The sequence below is a fragment of the Neopelma chrysocephalum genome, unplaced genomic scaffold (genome assembly GCF_003984885.1).
Source record: "Neopelma chrysocephalum unplaced genomic scaffold, ASM398488v2 Primary Assembly neopelma1_102, whole genome shotgun sequence".
Taxonomy (NCBI): domain Eukaryota; kingdom Metazoa; phylum Chordata; class Aves; order Passeriformes; family Pipridae; genus Neopelma; species Neopelma chrysocephalum.
Genome location: NW_020897765.1, coordinates 3,192,236 through 3,215,389, shown reverse-complemented (window position 1 = coordinate 3,215,389; position 23,154 = coordinate 3,192,236). Strand labels below are relative to the sequence as shown.

The following is a 23,154-nucleotide window of genomic DNA, read 5'->3' as shown; positions in this document are numbered from 1 at the left end:
GCAAGGTATGCTTGGTGAAAAGTTCTCTTCTTTCTCAACAATTCCTGGATCTCTTCATTGTTTTCATCAAACCAGTCCTTGTTCTTCTTGAAGGAGAACCCAAAGGATTCTTCAAAGGATTGCAGGATGCTATTTTTAAAATATTGCCGAAGTGTTTCAGGAGAGGGATCTATAGAACGATCTTCAAGACTAGTTTGAAGATTTGCCTGGAAGCTGTCTCTCACTGTAGCTGTTTGAAGATTGTTAACTTGGAGTTGAACTTGAGGTTGAAGTTAAGTTTACAACACACAAGTCGATGATCTGTTTGACATCATGGAATACTCCATCTTTAAACTACTTGGTCAACCATGAAAAGGCTTTAATGATGATACTACACCGAGGAAAACAAAACTTCATTAAGAAAATCAAGTTTATTAATTAGCTTCATTTGCACACCGTGAAAATACATCTGATTCTAAACCAAGAATAAATGCCTGAAAAGTAAACTGCCCTCCTGAAATGCCCTTTTAGAACAGAGGGATTACCATGCACCAAAAGCTAGAGAAAAGAGTGGTCACTGTTAAAGTCACATTTTGCTCATTCTATACTATTTTTCTGTACTTTGCATAAATATATCATGTTTAAAAGATTCTGGATGGTTACAGCTTGCCAGGAAGATCCAGTTTTCAAAGGAATTGGAGAAGTCTTTTTCCTAATTGTTTAAGGGTGCATGTAAATAGAGTTTTACTTCTCTCAAAAGCCTGAAAGGTCCTGAAGAAAGAGGAGTCTTTTGATACAGTGAATCTAGAAAGCATGTTATTGGTATTAATAATAAACAGCTAATAGTTTTTTGATGAGTCATTTGAAAATATTCTGTCTCTGATTAAAAAGCCCTCAAGTATATTTGCTTTGAAGAGTCCTGGAATATTTAGCAAGTGTTTTCATTGCCTCCATCCGCTTGGTAAGCCCTGCTTCATTTCCTGTGGCTCTGCTGAAATAAATATCTGATGCAAATGAACCAGCGAAATATTTTGAACCCAGCTCAGAACATGAATAGAAGGAGAGGTGCAGATCAAGAACAAAATCTGTGTTTCATTGTTGTTTCACTGCAAATGCAACAGGGGAGGTTGTCTCATAGAAGAATCTTTATAATTGCGTCTGGAATACTTAGTGTATTGTTCTGAAAGAAAGTGTATTCATAAGAAGTTTCTTTGGAACATCTTGTAATGCAAAATCACATACTCCTCTTTCATGCTTTGGAGTCAGTTCCTAATATTGTTCTCGCTCTGCTAGAAATGTAGCCCTGAGAATAATGGTGGTCTCTGCTGCAAAGGAAAAATATTAAATTCAGCCACAAAATAAAAGCAATTCTAAGACAGATAGAAATCCTTCCCTTTGCTTTCTTCTTAGTATCCCCAAGTGAATTATTGAGGATATTAAGCCTACTAAGTTATACCTTCCCCCTGAAGTGCTCAGAAGAGAGGCTACAAACACTTTAGATCATTCTTCAGATAAGACAAGCATGAGAAAGATTCTGAACTGCGATGGAATGAAATCATTAAGAAGTAATTCCCCTCAGACTATCAGAAAGCAGATAAAAAATCCCCTGTATATGAATATTAATTTTCCAATATGGCTACAGATCTAAAGAGGTTATGGTCATCTTAGAAGTAATCCTGCCATTTTCTGAGAGCACTTATTGCTCAGCATGATGTGCCGTCAGTGCAAAAACATGTCCTTTACTGTTAAGTTTTTCTCAGTGATGGATTCTCACCTCAGCCTCACCTTTGGCTATGTTTAACCCATAGAGGGCAGTGACGTGCAATTAATAATAAATTTTCAGAGCCTTAAATGAAAACACCTTTTGGTTTTGGTGGTCTTGGTCTGTATTTTTGGGAAGAATTGAAAATTATTTTAGGTGCTTTGTCATTAACATTGGACTTTCAGAATTTCTCAGGTTGAGTTTGGGGAATTATAAGGTAATAATAATAATAATATAATAATAATGGCCCATCTTCGCGAACGAAGATTTGGGGAAAGGTCTTTTACCTTTCCAGCCTGCGCAATGGATTTTTTAGGTGAGACACAGCCTGCGCTGAACTGAGCCCACCCTTTAATCCTAAGGTTCATCTGCCGGGGCCAAGCAAGCTTGGACAATGGCAGTGAGGTCCTCAGGACGTAGGTTTTGTTTAGAGTGACCTTCTCATAGATGGATGGCCTTACAGGGCTAACGGGCTCCATCTGCCCGGGGAACTGGCTGGATTCGAACCTGGGTTGCAGAGGTGAGAGTCCTGCATGCTAACCACTAGGCCACCAGGGGTCCCAAGGAATTATAAGGTACAGACTTACAAAATAGGTTGTAAAAATTATGTTCTGAGGAACTTTCCAAAGTTTTTTTCCAGAGGTATTGCTTGGTAGCAGTCTGCACTAATAAATAGTGGACCACACACTGGGAATAAATAAGTTGAAAATAGAAATACACATGCTAAACTAGGAGGTGTTCTTCTCTTATGTCCTGTTTTATAGACCATTCTTTATAGAATGGTCTGCTCATTCTATAAAGCTTATATGTATGACCCACAAACAAACCTCTTTAACTCTTTCTGTCTGCATCATGGAAGGTAACTGGAAAATGAGATTTCCAGCCTGAGCGACAGCCAATACAATCAGCCCACACACATATAGACAGCACTGATAGTATCCACCAAACCCACATATTTTGGCAATCTTTTATCAGCCTGTTGGAACATAGAATTTGACTGTGCCTTTTGCCTCCAATCAGCCCAGGTTGAAGAGCAAACTAGACAGTCAGTATGGGCAGGAGTCAGTAGCAGAATAGCCTTTTAGAAAGAAAAGCGATACTGTGGCCTCCAGCCTCCTGTACGCTGAGATACATTTCTGCTTGTTATTTTACTTATCTCTCCTTTACGTTAATATATGTATGTGACAGTGAAAAAGACTGAAGGTTTTCTGAATGTAATAGGAAAGTCAAAGCACAGACTAATTTTTCTGCTGCCTCAGGATATATTTATGTTTGTTTTTGAAGCAAAGAGATTCCAAAGATATTAAAGAAATGCCAAAGCACAACACAGATTAAATGTCTGGAAAATACAGAAAACAAAACAATAATTCATGAAATGGAATCTGCAAAGCTTACAAGCAATGATCCTCTCATGACAAGGATGTATCGTGAAGAGAGGTATAGCTTACACCCCTGAGCCAAGCCAGCTTCACTGTCTGGGCCTGGAGAGAGGAGGAGAGCCAAGCTTCCTGCTTGCTCTCCCTTTCCCACATCTCCTTGGATGTTTCACACAGACAGTGTGTAGAGCTTATATCTTTGAAGGGGCTTTGTGCTCCGAATTGGAACAGCCTTCATGAAGTTATGCAGCAGATGAGGATGCTTTTCATTTTGGTATGTAGAGCTGTAGCTGAACAAGTGAAAAATCAGCTTTTCATGCTTTATGAAGTGCTGCTGTTGTATAGGAACTCCTACCGTGGAACCCAGACAGGAAGAGAAATGTCTCTTTTGTATTTTATTTGTGTACTCATATTCAAGAATTTGTGAAGTGCATGGGGACTGCCATAAATTTTCTATCTGGAAAAAATTCTTCCTAACAAAAAGTATTTCAGTGTCTCACTGTATAAAACAAATGCCCCAGGGCCTGTAATTGCATAAAGATTTGATACTTTATGGCTATGATACCATATACAAATTGACTGCTACAACATTTTTATGTGGTTATTTCTAAAGAAATATGTGATCAGTATTCCTTGTTACTTGCAGCATCCTTCATCCAGAAACTGATGTGATAAACATAATCCAAGTCTGAACAGAATGTCATGTAATAAAATATAATGTGAAATCAATCAAAATTCGGCTAACAGCACACATGAGGCCCATACTTCGGTTAACTGTGCAACATTTAACATTTCCAGATTTTACATAAATATTTATATCTCTGTATTTTAAAAAGCTCCACTAACTTCCATACATCCAAACTTAAATACAGGTAATGTTTTTAGACATTTTTATAGATAAGTAATACTCTTTTGGAGGTTATTAAAAATATCAGAAGCAATGGTATATATATTGCTGAGTTATTGGAATAATTAAATTGTTGAATACATATTTGATGGACAGGAATAATAGGAATAACATTAAAATAGATTTGCCACATTGTTTTACCACTGTTAAAATCAGTTTCAACTACTATATCTAATCCTTTTGAGTACAGTGTTAATATAGAGTCTTCTAAGATGTGCTTCTATGTTGAAATGTTCGTGGAAGTTTCAGAAGAGGTCTTATGCTAGTTCTGATTCCACTCCCCCTTAGTTGCATTGATTATAGGCTCGAAAGGGGCCTCTTCAATGGAACAGGCTCCCTGGGGAAGTGGTCAAAGCAGAAAGCCTGCCTGCATTCCAGGAGTATCTGGATGATGCTCTTAGTCATGATGTAGTTTTAGGTAGTTCTGCAAGAAGCAAGGATTTGGATTTGATGATTGCCATGGGTCCCTTTCAACTTGAGATAATCTATGATACTGTGATTCTATTAAAAGAATGGACCTCTGATGTGATGGCACATAGAATCAGGAGTCTCACTGGGAGAAATACACTGAGAAAATGAGCAGTTGTCATCAACTCTGGAATTAGTGGTGCAAAGCACCAGTGAGATCCTGTTATATTATTTTCACTTTAATGCACTGTGTCATTGGCTTTAAACCACGGAGACATAACTGAAGAAGCAATGCCTAAACTCTCCCTTGAGACATCAAGACTTATAAAGGGATGCTATTACCACTAGTCCAACATCGGTTTTTATGTGCAGAAATAGTTATTCAGCTGGATACCTATGACTCTACATAGTTAAGTACACGTTCCATACGCAGTTATAGAAACTCTTCCATGTGTTTTTTTTCTACTTAGCATTTTAAAATTGTCATTGTTTTCAAAAAATTTTTTGCAGTTAATTATGGTATTCCAGAACACCCTTGCCAAGCCATACTTCAAGTGTGTCTATGCTTTGGTAGGTCTGAGGACCTCTTTCCAAAAGATACCAACAATTCTATGAGTTCCCTGATTCAGAAGCAACTAATGTAATAATTTTATGCATGCTTGTCTGAACTTTCTTATTCAGAATACAATATCTAAAGGACCAAGATTAATTTTCTCATCATAAATATGCATAAGACAATCTTATTAACATAAATCTGATCTAACAGGTTCACCATGGATAAAGAAAGGTAATTAATTTTCCTCTTTGCTTATTTTACTGCTGTCTCTTTTTTCCCTAGATTTTGCTTGTTTGTGTACTACTGTCTTAGAACCTTTGCTATGCATTGTATTTAGCTGTTTGATGCATCACACAGTGCTTTCTCCATCCTAGCTGGAGTGCTACTGGCTTTTGATAAGAAAAGAGTAGAAAAAAATTTTTCATATTTACAGTTTGGATGATTATTTGGATGAATTTAGACATATACAGAACTTTTCCAAATATTTACTTTTAATGTTGTCATATATATGTGTAATCCCTTCACAGCAAGTGAAATTGGTTCATCTGCATTCTAATATTACTATTAAAAAATGAAGCATGTTGTTTGCTGCTGACTTGCCAGTTAGGTAATGTGATAGGACATTTCAAGAAAAACTTTAAAATATATTAGCATACTTGAAAGGCAGAATGTTCTTATTTACTTTCAAATAAACTATACTAAATTTATCATTATCTTATATTTGTTTTTTCTCCCTTATATCACCATTATCACAACTTCTTAAAGATTCTACCTTAGATACTCTAATTTTAAAATGGTAGAGTAGCCTTGCATACAGCAATATATTCTAAAAGCAAAGAACAGTATTATATAAAGTTAAATACAACTCTACCAAAATGGATTGTTTTGCAGTTCAATCATACAAATAGTAATTTCTCTACCAAGACTCTGTCTACTATTGATGGTTATGTTATTTGTTCAGTAATCATCTAATTTCACTACATTTCCTATTATCCTAGCAAAGCATTTGTTTACCAATTGTTGACAAAACTGAATGGGTGTCTTCCAGTCTTCTCTCTGTTTGACTTTGTTTGTTTTCCCAAAAACCTTGTATTTGATAATCCATACTTACATGTATCTTACTATATATAATTTATTCAAATTTCAGACTGATGATGGGATTGTGAAAATATGGAGTGAATCAGGAAATCATGATTATGAGTGGAACAAAGTTGAGTTACACTTGGGGAAGCTGAGGAATTTTGAAGTTATCTTTGAAGGCATTCGTACCAGAGACTTAGGAGGAGGAGCAGCAATAGATGACATAGAGTTCAACAACTGCACCACAGGTAAGTTCAAGAGGGAAGTTTCTAGAGGGATGTTACATGAGATGTAGGAAGTTCTTGTGTTTTTTTTTAATTAATTTGTTTTCATTCATAATTTAAAAACCTCTTTCTGCTCATACAGAAAATCTTGTATTAATGCAGTGTTCACTAAATTATGGCAGATCAATCCAAGAAATTATTAAGTTTTTGTTTCCTTAATTTTTTTGGTTTTGAGTAAGAGGTTTCCTTCTTTAATTCATTGGTAAATTATTGAGTCTCTGATGTTGTATACAACCATCTAATATAAATTATGTCAGATTATATCATGTGTAACCTGGTCTTTGTGTTTTATGATAAAGGCTCTTGCCATAAAAATGAGTGGAGACTACAAATAAACCACTGACAATATTCTTTTTCCCAGTTCAGTTGAAGTGTTAAAGGTCAACAAAATAAAGAAAACCTTTGACTCACTCACAGAATACTCACTCTATTTAATTCATGTTTTTGTGGACATGGGCTAAAATAAGAACAGCGTTGACCTTCATTAGAACAACAAACTAAAAAAAAAACAAAAACCAAACTCTCTCCCAAAATAAAAACCCAAACAATCAAAACCCCCAAAACAACAACAAGAACAAAACAAAAAAAACCCCAAAAGATAAATACTGAGTGGATCATGGCCTCTGTCAAGAAAGAAAGTGGTCTTCCTATCTGGTAGGAAACTGACACAATATAAGTGGATTTTTTGAGTGAGGTGATCATTTGGCATCATTACTGATGCCAAATATCAACACTGTATGAGTTTTGGGGAAGTTGTTTGGGCAAGCTTGGCATCCTGCCATAGACTGGATGCCCATTATCAACTGAGTATGGAAAGTGAACTTCTGGAGAGCATCTTTCAACCTAGATTCATCTGAAAAAATGAAGATTTTGCATTCAGAAATTGTTCTGTTGTATAAATCAAAGAATGGAAATTGGATACAACTTGAGACTGTCTTCAGAACTGAACTTTAATAAAACTGTAAGGCAGATGTACTCTTAAAGGCTCTTCCAAGCACATGAGCATTAGTGATCCTCTTGTGCTTTTTATAACATCACATGCTGTGCATGTGATTGTTCTCCAAAGGACAAGGGTAGAGAAACAAGGATGCCCTGGTAGGAGATGGTAGGTCAATATCCCTCTGTCATGTGGAATAACAAAGTGGATGCTGATCTCTCTTGCAATTTGTTGCCAGCAGTGTTCACATGTATTAATTCATACTGTGGGGTCTATTTAAACTACATTTCTGGGATTCTGTCCTGTTTTGGGGCTACAACAATTTAAACACTTCATTTCGCAGTCAGATTCATGAGATATTTAGCAAATAAAAAAAACCTAGGATTTCTTTTTTTAAGGAAGAAGTTCATAAAGATGGTATCAGCATATCTTCATGTAATGTAAAAATATTTCTTCTTACTCTTAATTCCATACCTTATATAATAACCTGAAAAAGGACCTTATATAAACACAACTGGAAATATTCCACAGAGTTGTCATTTCAAGAAAGGAAATTGTTTCAACAGGGTTTTGGAAAGTTGTCATATGAAAGATCTTAAATCTCTTAAAATGTTAACATTGCTGAAATTTACATTGCTTTTAGGCTATGGCCCTACAAATCTGAATGTTAACAGTGTTTTATAACCAGTGCTGCATTAAAATACCTTTGCGGTGAAACAGTTCAGAAAGTAACCTGGTTTATCACTTTATAGCAACTATTTGTTTTACAGCACTGCTTCAACAAGTAGCTCTTTTGGGAAAGCAGTTGCACCATATGCTCCCACTACTTTCACTTACTTACAGCTTCAGCATAGTAATATTCCTGTGTATAGGAAAATTATTTTTTATGAAGATGTATGATTCAGAGGAGGTTTTTTTCATAAAAGTTTGAAATGTGCTGTTGAAGCTCAATATGAAAGAAAAATTTTTTTGAGATTGATTTGAGAAAGTTGGAGACCCAAGATGATAATCCTTTATGGAACTGTCACTTGCATGGTCATTGTTTATGCACTCTAATAAGGCACAGTCTTTATACAATAAGGAATCGTTTACTTACAGCATCTCTGGTACTGTATGCTAGGTACAGCAGGGTTATCAGTAAAGTTTAGGTGTATGTATCCTGTGGAAATGTGTTTATGCTTATGCTTTTGCTTACCAGCAGGATCAGAGGCCTGTCGTGTTTGCTTTTTAACAGTATCTATGTGCATCCGTGCAAAAGCATGTCTGTCAAAAACCAAAACAAACAAAACTTGAAAAACCAACTGACACCCTACCACTACCCCACAGTTCTTCTGCTTGTATGATGATATTTAGGCTCAAACCAAAGTCAAAAGGGAATAATTTCATTGCCTTTAGTGCCTTTCGCGTCAGCTCTGTATATGATTTTTTGCCTTCTACTCCACAAGTTGAGAACTGCTTACTGAATTTTCTCGAGACTTTTGGTGTGCTGACCTTCCTGTTGGCATGACGACATGAAGAAGCATGGTCTGACCTTTCTCATTCTTGTTGTTATTGATTGTTTATCTTTGTAGAACAAACAAGCAAAATACATTTTGCCAGTTTCTCAAAAATAACATTTCCCATCTGAGCCAAGCCTGGGGCATCCAGGATAGAAAAAGCATGTCATGTACAGATTGCATTTTTTTTACGGCACAGGGTGAACAGTTTTATTGTGTCTATTATAAAAAAGCTAAAAGACAGCAAACACACTCTTACTGGTGCAAACTCAAGAAGAAGAGTAGCATACAAACCAGAAGGGGGTCAGGGGCTTCTTATCAACAAAATGACTTGATTTACAGCATTTACCCATAAACTGTGTTTTCAGCTGTAGAATTGCTGAGCTAGACACATGGCCAGGGTCCTCTAGGGTAACTGAGTCCACATTTGTATTTTCCACTGGAACCTATAATGCCAAAGTAAAATCTAATGCAATATTATGGGTATTCTGGACATGTTAATTATATAAACAGTGGAAGACACCGTGAGACAAAAACCCTAGAAGATAATTGAAAATAATTAAAACTTTAATGACAGGTTTTAAATAAACAGAATGGAATTGAAATGAGAAAGCCTTAAATTGCATGGGAAAAAAAATGAATATTTAGCTGCTTCCCAGCAGATGGATTATAGTGTTGGAAATGAATGTTAGAGCAATTCTAGAGCTTTCAAATATTTTGGGATAGCCTCCTCCTTACAGACTGTCCTTTTGGAAGCCATTGAATTACTGGAACACAGTTTACAGTCAAAACAATAAAATAATTGCCCCTTTGCAGAAACTATGTACTCAAGACAGTAAAAAGAGAAGAGAGAGGTAACTCGAGTGATATTATTAACTTGGGAATATCACATCTATTTTCTGAGGTATAGTAATATTCAGTGGTTATAGCAGCATTTGGGACCCCTGGTGGCCTAGTGGTTAGCATGCAGGACTCTCACTGCTGCGACCCCGGTTCGATTCCTCGGTCCCCCCGGGCAGATGGAGCTCGTTAGCCCTGTAAGGCCATCCATCTATGAGAAGGTCACTCTAAACAAACCTACGTCCTGAGGACCTCACTGCCATTGTCCAAGCTCACTTGGCCCCGGCAGATGAACCTTAGGATTAAAGGGTGGGCTCAGTTCAGCGCAGGCTGTGTCTCACCTAAAAAATCCATTGCGCAGGCTGGAAAGGTAAAAGACCTTTCCCAAAATCTTCGTTCGCGAAGACTGGCCATTATTATTATAGCAGCATTTAATAAATCTAAATACTTATTTTATTGTACATGTATATTCCTTCAGCTTGCTTTCATATAGTGCGTTATAGAAATAAGCTCTATACAAACAACATCAAAGTATCCGCATGGAGGTGGATTAACTCTGCAGAATTCTCTGCTCTTCACTTACATAACTGTGATTTACATAGCTCATGTGATGTGAAGATTGTCAACCAAACACAAAAAATATTTTCACTATTTGCTTTTAAAAATTAATTAATCAACAGGTCCTATATCAATAGAATTCTACAGATAACTTTATTTATTATGATCTGAGCTTCTGGGGTCCTGTACTTCAAGGTTCATTTCCCTCAGGTCTCAATAATTTCTTTGGAAGCAAAGGACAAGAAAAAACTGTGAGTTTATTGGAAATATGAGCTCTTGGAAATATTGTCAGACATAGAAAAAACAAAGATATAAAGGGGTCTTATGAATTGGTTGTGAGAGAGTGAGCTATGTTCTGATAACAAAAATAAATTAAATTCCAAATCTGATACAATTTATTTTACAGTTTTAATAAAAAATCTGAAAAATAATGGAGTCACATCACAGCCAGAGAAAATTTATTCTTAATATTAAATTAATTAAGGTATTTTTCACCTTCTTGTTCAATAATTTTTTATACCTCTTTAGTGACAGACTGTGTGGCTCAAATGGAGTTTAGTATGGTCATTTCTTATGCTTTTTAATCATTCACTTTGGCCATGCTTAAGGTCATTTGCAGGCTAGAAAAAAATGCCTGCATTTTTGCCTTAACAAAAAGGTAAAATACCTATGTGTCATACAGAATAATGCCTAATGATAAATTTGTTTTTAAGACTTATGACACAACTTCATGATAACATCTTCTAAAATATCTGTCAGAAATAAGCTGTGGTCTGGTATCCTTAAGGAGCACTTCAAGCATTATTGATTTGCTTTTCCAGCTGATGGCCCACTGTCATATAATAGCGAATCAAAAGCAGAACTTGTTAGACATGCTGTTGCCAGTAGTCTGAATTTTGTACATTTGTAATTTTGAAGAAAAGGAATCTTATATTTCAGATACACAACAGCAAGTATAAACATGGACATATATATTACTCAGCCATATTACACGCGCTGATTTTGGCATCCCAGGGCACCACCTGGAAAACTAACAGTGAAAGATAAACAAAAATAAGAGAATCATAACTCTAAGTTAAAATTCAACTGAAATTTCTAGAACTTTTGGTTATTTAGTTAATTGATATAATTTTTCGTAGTTTGGGAACTCAGTGCCATACAAGTCCAGGAATAAGAAAGAGCCATTACAGCTCCAGTGATCTTTGTGGGTTGACAGATTCTACAAGCTTTTCTTCTAATGTTTAGGATAAATAAGATAGTGGCATTACAATTATATCTAGTTTTTAAAAGAAAGGAAAGTAAAAATGCCATGATCTATTAATAGGAATTTGATTTACCAAATTGAGCTGAACAGAAATTTTGTTTAAAATATAATAAAGCTTGCTTTGCTTGGCAGTAAACTTTTTCTTTCCCTTTCTCCTCATATATTTGTATTCATCCTCACCTACCGTTTATGGAAAAGACTATAGGTGAAGGTACTGAAATCCTTTGAACAACTTTACTTCCATGCCCTCATAAACAAGAAGCTTTGAAAGTCTCAGCAGAGAAATCCTTTCTCATTAGAATTCCATCCTAGCTTTGCAGATCAGAGATACAATAACTAAAATATCCTAGTGTTTGTGTGTGTAGGTCAGCTTTTTTATTTTTAAAGCAAGCCAGTGTTTTCTTTGAATCCTCAGCTATGTATCATGCAAAGCTTTACATTTAGTGGAGAGTTTAGTTCCTTCTCCTCAGACACTTGAGAAAAGTTCAAACTCTTATAACGGAAATATTCAGTACAAACCTAGACCTGAAGTGAGAGGAAAGGGAATTCAGACAGAGAAAGATATAGATTTGTGTTCAGACAGAATGTACATCCAGTTACTTGAGTTTTTTGATATTTTGTTTTTTTTCTCCCTTCAAAATATTTTAATGATTCATGATGTCTTCCACTAGTTTTTGTCAGTGTCAGGGTATTTTGACATGGGGCACTGGAATCACATCACCTGGTTAAAACTTCTCGGTAAATGTGCTGAAATCAATGCTAAAATTCTTAATGTTAGTCTAATATTTGGATTTCACCTTTAGAAGGGAATTATTCTTCAATTTCATTGTGAGCTGTCAGTTTAAAAATTGCTAATACATGTTGAATCTCCATTATAGAGAAAGAAAGCTCATTTTAAGAAGCCTAGAACTTTTGGTAGCTTTAACTTAATTTGTGTTAGCATAACATAGATCAACATGAATGTACTTTATCGTTTGAGGGAAAATTTTACTGAACTCAGATATCATTACACTCAACAGAGGATACAGACATGCACACTTCAGTTCTAGACAAGAAATAATCTCCCTTTTGGCAATGTGAAAATCAGCCACAGCTGCCTTCCAGAGGACATCCTGAATGCCCTTCTACAAAGGACTCAGCGGGGAAGACAGCATTCTCAGGAGAGATTTGGAGGAAATACAGGCTCCCTCAACTCAGCTTGCCAGGGTTGCCACAGTTACACTGGGGAAAGAAGACATGAGTTCCTGCACAAGTCACGTTATGCACAAGTGCTTAAAAAGCGTTGAATATGAAGACTTTCAGAAAATGCATGAAAAATATAAATTCATTTTTACTGAAGAGGCCAGTATTATATAGTCTGGATTCAGGGAATTAATTGCATTTGATAATCTCCTTTGAAAAGATTAAAAAATGGGAAAAAAGAGAAATATGGCAGCAGCTTGAAAATCACAGAATTCTCTAGTTTTTATTGCACTGTACAGAAGTCATTTACACACCCGTAACAGTCTAGGGTTACTATTTCTGTTTGAGATTATGTAAAACTTGTATGAGCTAAATCAAAAGATTTCTTCACCATCTTTCCTTCTTTTTGCCACCCTCAGATTGTTAGTAGGGAAATACATGAGGTCATTTGCCACATATTTTGAATAAGAGAAAGAAACAAGCTATAACTTTTACCTCATTTTTCATGAAGAAACAGCAGTGGCTTTTTAAGCTTCTGTTTATCTCATGGGAAACTTTTGAAGAAGAGTTGCTGACTCTGAAGATACTTTGTTTGCTAGCATGTGGTTGTAATTTCCAGTATAAAATTAAAGTCTCTTAATTTTGATATTTTCTTCACATATTGCTTACTCTTCATATCTGATGGTAGATTTCTTAACTCCACATATTTCAAATGGGCCACAAGAGAAGAATTTTTATGGCTAGTAAAATATACAGGGTAGAGGTGGATGGACTTTAATCTTTTTTTTAACTCACAATCTAAAAAGGTGGTACTAGCATAATGACCACTGTCCCAGCATGAGTTCATTTCTGTATGAAGTTACTGTAGAAGGTAGAAGGTAGGCACCCTTCCAGTAGAGCCAAACTGCATATAACAGTTGATCTTCTGTAACCCATCACACACCTCCTTGCAAGATGACACCCAAGATGAGTTTCACATCTGATGATGATTCTGCAGAGCCAGGGAGAGCATTCAGCTGAGGAAGTGCCTCCTTGTTGCAGATAATTGCAGCTTGCACCGTGTGCTGTACTCCATTAGTCTGTCCCCATGACCCCTGTGGACCACATCAGAACAAGTCCATGTATTAAAACAATAAAATATTCATATGAAATGCTTCTAAGAAATTTGTGCTAACTGGAGAGAGAGTGCTTTTGGATTTGTTCTGCATCGCAGAAACAACAGTTTGACAGTCATTTTGTAGGGTAAATTGCGGAGGTCGGCATTTGAATAAAGACCTCCACAACTTGCCTGGGTGCAGCTGGCAAGGTGATTTTATTATAAAAGTAGCAGGGCAACTGAACAGCTTAAAGGGAGGAACAGAAGGGCACAAAAGAGCACTAGACAAAATGGCTCCAGCCTTGAAATAATGTGGGTAAGGAAGGCACTAGAACAGAAGGTGGAGTTTAGGCGGAGCATGCAAATTACATCCAATCATAGGAAACAGGGGCTGAATATAACCATATACGGTACTGCATCAAATATCAACCAATGAAGGAACAGAATATACATACATTATATGTAGAATACAATACAATACAACAACTTATATGCAAAATCTATGATTTCCTTATTAATTACACATTTTTAGACCACCACAGTAAATATCATTGAAAAGCTCTAAAAATAATCTGTTCAGCTGAACTTCCTGAGGTTCAATGTAGCTCTACACTGGAATTAGAATAAAGGAGAGAAGGGGAGGGGAAAAAGGATCAAGGAGTAGAGAACTCATGTCATACTGCTTCAGGCGATATTTTTATCAGCCGGAAAATGTCTATAATTACTGAGAAATAGAATTTTCTGCAAAAGAATGACTTGATAATTTACCCTATCTCCTCTTTTGCCTTTTCTTTAACCACTTGCAGACTCCAAAGAGATAAAGCTATCTCTCTCTAGCATCGTGAAAGAGGGGAGGGAGGTGACATAAGTACTCCCAATATACATGGCAATTTAAAAACCAAATAATAGAAAGAGATGATTTTTCAACTGTAATTTGAAAATATTCCTACTCAGTAAGGACTTTAATTTCTAAAAAGACAAACAATGGGGAAAAAAATTCTCATTTCCATTGACTATACATTATATGTTTCATTTCATACTGCTGACATGGTGGTGGTGTACTGTTGAGTGAGTGCATGTATTTCTCTTGCAGAGCAAAGATGAGACTCTTGGTAAAAACAGCAGCTCAGTATACTTGACCTCGAGTTCCATACTTTTTTCCAAAACAGCTCAAGATCTTGTTCACTGCAGCCTTTAACAGCCATAATAATTTGGGATTCACACTATGCCTTTCAAAAGCATAACACAACCTTTGACAACCTCTGTCTGTGCTGTTGTAATACAACACGGCAAGAGGATCTCTTCCTTTTGGCTCTGTGATCAATCACTTCTTTCATGATAAATATTTTAAATAGGACAACATTCACTGTGTCAGCCTAACAGCCAATATGTGAAATTTACTGCTATCTATGAAACTTAATTTTTTTTTGCATTTTGCTTTAGACAATCAAAATCTATAACTTGTGGGACTGATATTTGACCTGTCTGGTTCTTTCTGTAATTTTAGATGTAATGGATGTTACAGGAATATTTACATCTTACAAAGCGTTGCTAAAAGTAAGCCTCTGTACTGTGAGAGTCAGAGAAACAGTCACTGACCTGTTGCTGTCATCTAGTAGCAAACTTAAAGGAAAGAAGACTGATTTTTTGAGTTTGTTCATAGTCAGTCTTTTCTTGGTAGTTGAAAAAAAAGTGTCAGGGTTAATAGTGTTGTATTTATCAGCTATCTGCAAATGAATCTTGTCATATCTATAAATTCTGTGAGTATTATGTGGGTTAGTCTTCCATAGATAACATATACTGGAGATGGATAAAAAATATAACTTGTTCTGTATTGGCAATAGAGTTACAATTTATTTGTGGTATGCATGATGTGTATCTATATCTTGCTTGCTTTCTATGTACATACAAACACAGAGGTATTCTTACTAGGAGAGATCTTATCTTTGGTGGTATTCTGAGAACGAACAAAATATGCAGAAAGGAAAGTGGGTGTATGTAAATGCAAGTTCTATGGCAACCATCATTAGCATGCTTATTTTGTAGGGTTTAGTGATCCAGAAGTCGAGCCAGTCCTATTGGTCTTTTAAAAACTACTTAGAAGATGTTATGGCTCTTTGCTGCATCAATACAAAATTGTACTTAATTGAAAAGTGATATCCTGTGCATGCTTTTTCCTTTTCAAGTACTGCCATTTCATTTGGCATAGGAATTTGCAAAGCATCATGCAGTCATTAGTTACTGCTTCATCTAAAATATGTCTTGTGGTAGTTTCCAGTGGTGTCCTGGCTTTTGAGAAATGCTGCAGTTCCAAAGGGAAACCAAAGAAATGAGTGTGATAACTCGTTATCATTTTTCTATGCCATAATAATTGTTTTAATTTTTTTTTAATTTATAACAATCTAATACCCAAGTACTCACTGTAGCAGAAAAAAGTTATTTACAAGGATATGTGGTGTGACCAGTTATCTAGGAGAAAATAAATGGTTTAATTGCTCCACTGATTCTTGTTGATCTACTTATTTCTATGCTGATCTAAATCTCAGTTATTATAAGCTATTAAATTCTTCTCTGTGTTTATGTTTTATATTCTGTATTTTATTTTGGTTTACAGTGAGTTTTTTTGTTGCCTATATTGGTTTTTTTCTAGGAAAAGAACGAATTGAGGTCTTAACCTGCTACATATCCACATAGTCTTCAGAACCCACAACTGACTAATAGGAGGAGAAAGACCAAAGCATGATGAAAAGCAAAAGTAACTTGCCCAAGAAATGTGCAAGAGTGCTGGAAATTAATAAATTTTGTTGGAGATTCTGTTCTCATTTAAAAAACAAAACCAAACAGCCCCCACGCTCTACCACCAATTTTTGCAGCTCTAAGCTATTCCTCTATCCCTCATGCTCTGCTCAGAGACAAACTGTCCACATCTGAAGGGTATTTTTCATTATGTGTAGAGCTGAGCAAATTTCAATTGTTCAGTTTAGTTGGTAAACCAAAGATTTGGAAGAAAGTCAGGTTGAAAAAGAACATTTATGGCTTTTTCATTATCTCAATATGCTTTCCGGTGAACAGTTTTCTTAACTTAAAATGCAATGTTTTCTTTTTATTTTGGATATCCTAGCTCTCTATGATAAGATTTTTTTGTAGCATATTCATAAATAAGCCTAGTACTTAAGCAAAAGCATTCAACAAAAACATTTCAACTCCCTGTAATTCCTCTTATTTCTATTTTGTGACAAATCCACGGTTGTGCATATTTCACTGTTTCATACCTCTGATATTTTCATACATGGCATCAGCTCATTCTTTTTCTTGCTGTAGCTCACTCATCCATTGTAATGTTGTAGTTGCTCAAAGATAAGAGCGGAGTAACACAGCAAGCAAAGTACAACTGATAATTTTTTTTCTCATTGTAATCTTTGTCTTAATTTGTTTGGAGTGTATTTAACAGTAGATAATTTTTTTCCTTATAGGATTCTTGAGCTGTTGCAAGAAGAGGCAAGAAAGAAAATTTGCTATATTTTATCATGCTTTTTTTTTGCTTAGAACAGTTTTTCTGTATGTTTGGATTTCATGGAATATTGTGAGCGAGACTATTGGGAAAAAATGTATATACATGCCATGTACATAATCAACCATCATCCAGTGCATGCTATCTTGTTTTGATTTAGATTTTAGCTGGTGTAGAAGTTTTGGTCAGAATGAGCGTACTCTGAAAAGTTGATTTTTATGCCAGAATTCTGAATAGAAGCTTAGAATATTTGGTTTGACGGTGCTGTGTTAAAGCCAATATGTTAATTTGAAGAGGGATTTTATTTCTCTCTGCCAAAGGCTGTGGCAGAAAGTCCATTTTTGCCATAAACATGACCTAGCATCCTTAAAAATTACATATAAACAAGGTCTTACTCCAAAAGGATAAAAAACACAGAATCTGTGTTTGGGCTTTATGGCACTCACACCTGTTGAGATAAATGTTTTCATTACGTCTGTGTATGGATCAAGCTTTATTTTAGGATAACCAAAGAGATGAAAATATTCATAAATGTTGGTACATGGTATGTTTAAAGTACTATAAAGTAGCTTATTTAAAAAAAAAGAACAACTGTAATTAAGCGCTAAATATAAATTATAGTGTAACGACATAACATAATGTTACTCTATCGAGGTAGAGGTGTGGAATTTGATCATTCACAAAACCATGGATTTTCAAATGCTGTTCCCCTTTCATTTGCAGTGAAATAAGATGTGAAAATTATTGTATGCTAGTGGCTCTGCCATTACCTAATTTCTGTCATTATTTAAGCCACTGAGTGACTTTAGGAAGTAATTTAATTTTCCAGCACATCATTTCCAGTGCACAGGAAGGAAGGGAGATGAGGGAGTCAGACTCTTCTCATGAGTGCCTACTGACAGAAGACAATGGGTGCAAATTAAAAAAAAACCAGAAAATTTCATCCAAACACAATAAACCACTTTTGCTGTGAGGGTCACCCAAGAGAAGCGCTGCTTGTTCAGAGAGGTTGTTGAGTATCCACCTATTGATATATCCAAAACCCAACTCAACATGGTCCTGCACAACCTGCTGTACTACAGGCTGCTACAGCAGTGGGTTGGACTAGTGAGGTCTTGAGAGGTCTCTTCCAACCTCCATTATTATGTGGTTTTCTAGAATGTAGGATAAGCCATATTAATGAATTTGGTGTTATCATCAGTCAGGTTTTATCATATCATTTTGGAGATGTCTGAAAACTACCTTAGCCATCACAGATGCTTCAGTCATTTTTTCCTCAAGAGTCTGCTTCTCTGCTAAGGGCTCACTGGCACATGAATTATGTGTAAAAAGCAGTCATAGCTTTTCTTGTATTTAAGGCATTCACAGCAATGCTGTGGACTCCCTGACATCACTCAGATCAAATTGACAGTGTAAAAATAAAAAATAAAACAAGATAGATATCAATTTGGAAACAGATTTTACTTGTATCAGTGCACAGGGACCTTTGCATTTTAAAGCAGAAAATTTTAATTTTAAGCTCCTGCAAGTAACCAACATTAACACTGCTTTGTTTGTTTGTTTATTTGTTTGTTTGTTTTGAACTATTTTAAATATTTGGATTACATTTTCATATTGTATTGTCACTCAATTTAATATTACCTTGTCTACATGTTGAAACTAACCCAAAAGTTTAGTTCTCCTTTTCTATTTTACTTCAATGAAAATGCACTTTCTCAGTCTGTAAAATTCAGTGAGCACCACTATTTGAGATTGAAACCTTGAAACAATAACTTTTCCTCTGGAAATATGGGCCTGAACAAATGTAATTATCATGGTGTTCTGGTCAGGCTGTGTTTAAAAATGTTTTATATTTTAGTCATGTTTGAAGGAAAAAATGAAACACATTACAATGAATAGAGTAAAAATAAATTTTCCTAAATGTCTTTTTGCACAACATGAAGTTCTAGACTGAAAAGCAATCTAAGGTTGACAAGAATGCATTTGAAATGTTGTGTTTGGGATCATCAGAACTGTTTCAATTAGTGTTAGTTGAAATTATGCACATGGTGCAACTAAAAAATAACTTGAATAAGTTAAAAAAAGTTTAAAATCAGTTAAAAAATAAGTTAAAAAATAACATTGAACTAAAGAACAACTTTTGTAAGTTTCTTTATAGTCTAATAGTTTAGGGGTGGCTGAATCTCAGCATTCTTTGGATTTGACCCTAACATTTTATGTGCAAGTTGCTAAGTTAGTCTCATTTTATGAGACAATTTTCACTCACTTTCAGAGATGAACAAAAACTGTTGTAAAAAAGATCTGTATATTCAATACCATAAGAGGAATTCACACTCAGAGCAGAAGTATCTCTAAACTCTTCCAAAAAACTTGTGTCTTATAATGGCTTTAAAAGTTTATGCATTAAGCAGATGTGTATAACAGTGATTTTTCTCAGTTTAAAATGTTCTTATTTTCCAAACAATGTACTATAATTATGAGTAGAATAAAGCCTTTAGCCTGTCTATTTTTCAACAGCTCATGGAACCCTTTTTTGTGGAATGTCCACAATACACTAGGGATACAGTTATGTTGATGCCGAACTGAATTTTCATCAAGGCAAGACATCCTACCCTTGAAGCTTTGGGCAAGGTCAATACAGTAGTCTAGACACGTATAATACAACATTAAAAGAGTGAGACCAAATAACATCTGTTGGAAGCAGATACATCCCTAAAGTCATGACATTTAATGGCTAAACATATAAAAAAATCCTTTGATTTAATCACAATATTGATTTAAATGTCCTGTTGGTTTCAGTTGGAGAGAATCCCAGGGAATGCCCTGCCTTCACTGATTTTGTGTGTGGGAATGAGAAATGCATAGAGTCTCAGTTCGTCTGTGACTATAAACCAGACTGTGAAGACTTATCTGATGAAGCTGACTGCAGTAAGTATCTCTTTGTGTGTTAATGTAATCTCCAGTTAGGTGAGTTTACACATGATTCACTCAGAAGGTGATTACAAGCAGGTTACCATTTCTTCATTACAGAACAGTTGGAAAAAATCCAGTCTGTTTATGTTTTTTTGAAGTCCTAGTGAATACTGAGACAAGATTTGTCTGTAGGCATTCTTCGCTAAGGCTGATTGAGATGGAAGGACACAACTCAATTATAAAATCTGGATCAAGTTCACAGGCTTTCCAATTCAGGCTTGAAACTCAGAAGCAGTAAAACATGATGCCCTTGTTCCTGCTCCATGTCTTTGTTTAGCTACAGTTACTCTCTGGACCAGGCATTTGGAGCAGGAAGAGCTAGTAGTCCATACATACAGTTCAGTAATCAATCTAATTGTTAATCTTTGAGCTAGAGGGCCAAATTCTGCTATAATGCAGATATAATCAAAAGTAACCTTGATAGATTAAGTAAATGCATTATACAAATTAATTCAATGTTCATCTTGTATGGAAGTAAAAGTACTTCATTGAAATCAAGAAATATTTGGTGATCCCTTGAAAATCAAAGGCCTTTTCACTTGCATAGAGTTGCTATATGCTTTGACTGGACAGGATTACAAAAACAATGTCCCTTTGTTGGGCGATGGAAATAATATTGTTTTAGCCAGGCAGCAGACTTACAGACTTACACTTGCTGAAATACATGTTAAGATGTCCCTATAGGAGATTTAACGTGGAGTTTCTCCCTTTCATAAAAGTAAATAACAGTTCTGAAGTGCATATGCCGAAGCTGGTGTCACTATTTCTGGTTTCTATCTCTTGGAGTGCTCTGTATTGCAGAGAATTTTGTGAATCATAATCGTGGAAATGGATCTACATTGAATCATAACTTTAAAATACTAGCTTTTTAAAAATAGATTCCAAGAAAAGATATATTTTAAATATCTAATCTGATTTGTTGTATACAATACTAATTTTTTCAGGAGTTAGGCCAAGTAAATGCAGCAAAATATTCTGTAAACTCACCCTTATAGAATTTTTCAGGCCTAACAGACACACAGTAAATCTGAAATGTGTCCGAAGTGAACTGCTTGGTAAAGATATTCAAAAAACTATGGAGGCACTATATTGTTAGAGGATATAGTAACTTCATTGGGGGAGAGCATTGTTCTTTTTTTTTTCTGAAAGGACTGTGATAGCATCAATTCTCTCTTCTTGGTCAGATAATAGGCGGAAATATTTCAGGCCATAAATGTTCTTAAATCACAGTAAAGCAACTCAGTCTTTGCTATACTAAAGAAAAGCTTTTCCAAGGGAAGAAGATACTCACTTTAAATAAGTAGAGTGAAATATTATTTTATTGTAGATGGAAATGTTCCAGCTACATCGAAATGTTTTCAGCAGTCTTTAGCCTTGCTATTTGTGCAGAAGTGTCAAAATATCAGTAACATAGAGATACTGTAATCTGGCATTCAGAATATTCAGATAAGCCTCAGGTATACTATTTCCCTATCTGTTATATCTTAGTTTCAAAAATGATGCCTTACATTTAGATAAATACACCTTTCCCCTGAGCATATATCTTATAGATGGGAATAAACAATGTTGATGGGCACATAATGCCTTCTAGATATGGAAACCTCATTTTTTAATGAAAGGCAACAGGCGCTACTTAATCAAAAAAGAGAGCAGAACAGGCACAGAGAAAGCCCTTCACAGTCTAACCTGTCCCATCACAAATGGTTATGGTCACATTTGTCTTGGGTTTTCTCCTTTGCACTGAGCTCAAGGTCTGAGCTTATTTCACATTCTACAATAGTTTTATACCAGTGTAACTCCAAAGAAGTAAATGGACTATAATCTACTCAGCAGCAATTCCTCTGCACAGGATTTACAACAGAACCTGGATGAAATGAACTGCATCCATGTAGGCTGGTGAGCTTTTTTGTTTTAAATAAAGTCATGGAAATTGCTTACTCTATGCTTCATTCAGTCCAGTCAGGCAATCTCGCAAAATTTTCATTCTCTTTCAGTTACCTGGTGAAAGTACCGAGGTGAAAAAAACACACATGAAAAGCAGTTTCAATTTTCATTAATTGCAGCCAATTATACACACAGATTTGATTAATAGGAAGCCTCAGTGCTGATGACCCAACTGGAGGTGTGCTTGAATAATTGAAATAAAAGCAATTGTTCCAATAAACGGAACAAAATTCTTCTGTTGGCTTCTAAATAGGCTATGCTCAGTCATAAAATATAAAGCACCCAGGAGGTACAGATATGTCACATGACTATCAAACCAGTAAATACTGTTTATAAATATTTACTAATAATTGCCTTCTGAAAGCACTGTTAATATATTAGGGTAAAAATCCTGAAGTCAGGTATTCTGATTAGCATAAATTCTAAATTAATTTGGACTTTGATTTTGTTAGAGACGTACAAGAAAATTGTATTTTTTTTTTGATGAATGAGTTCCCTTCTTTGCCCTACCTGCATGTGATGGTGTTTGTTGTTGGGGCTGGGCTTTATTAGGCTTCCATGACACTTGTAATGCAGTGCCAGTGCAGATGGTCAGTACATTTGAATAGTACTAACAAAAGCACAGAAGGATTGAGGTGGGAAGGCACCTCTGGAGATCATCTAGTTCAACTCCCTGCTTGAAACAGAGTTCACTGCAATAGGTTGCACAGGGCTTTGCCAGTCAGAGTTTGGATATCTCCAAAAATAGAGACTCCATAACTTCTCTGGGCAACTTGTGTAAGTGTTTGATCAGCCTTATGGTTAAAAAAGTTTTTTTCTTAACCTTAAAAAGTGCTTCCTGTATTTTTTACCCATTTCCTCTGGTCCTGACACTGGGCACCACTGAGAAGTGTTTGGCTTTGTCTTCTTTAAACCATCACAGTAAGTGTTTATATACACTGACAAATTCCCACTGAGCATTCTCATCTCCTGAATTTAGTGTCCTAATCACTAAAACATCT

The 23,154-nt window shown here is 35.6% G+C and overlaps 1 protein-coding gene across 1 annotated transcript in view; it reads left to right on the top strand.

Moving 5' to 3' along the window:
- The window catches only part of MALRD1 (MAM and LDL receptor class A domain containing 1), a 248,160-nt gene that overhangs the window by 145,762 nt on the left and 79,244 nt on the right, over positions 1-23,154 (top strand). Inside the window, exons 28-29 of the mRNA XM_027695630.1 lie at positions 6,136-6,316; positions 20,036-20,164. Of these exons, the coding sequence (XP_027551431.1) occupies positions 6,136-6,316; positions 20,036-20,164 (310 nt within the window). The remainder of the gene's footprint in view (positions 1-6,135; positions 6,317-20,035; positions 20,165-23,154) is intronic.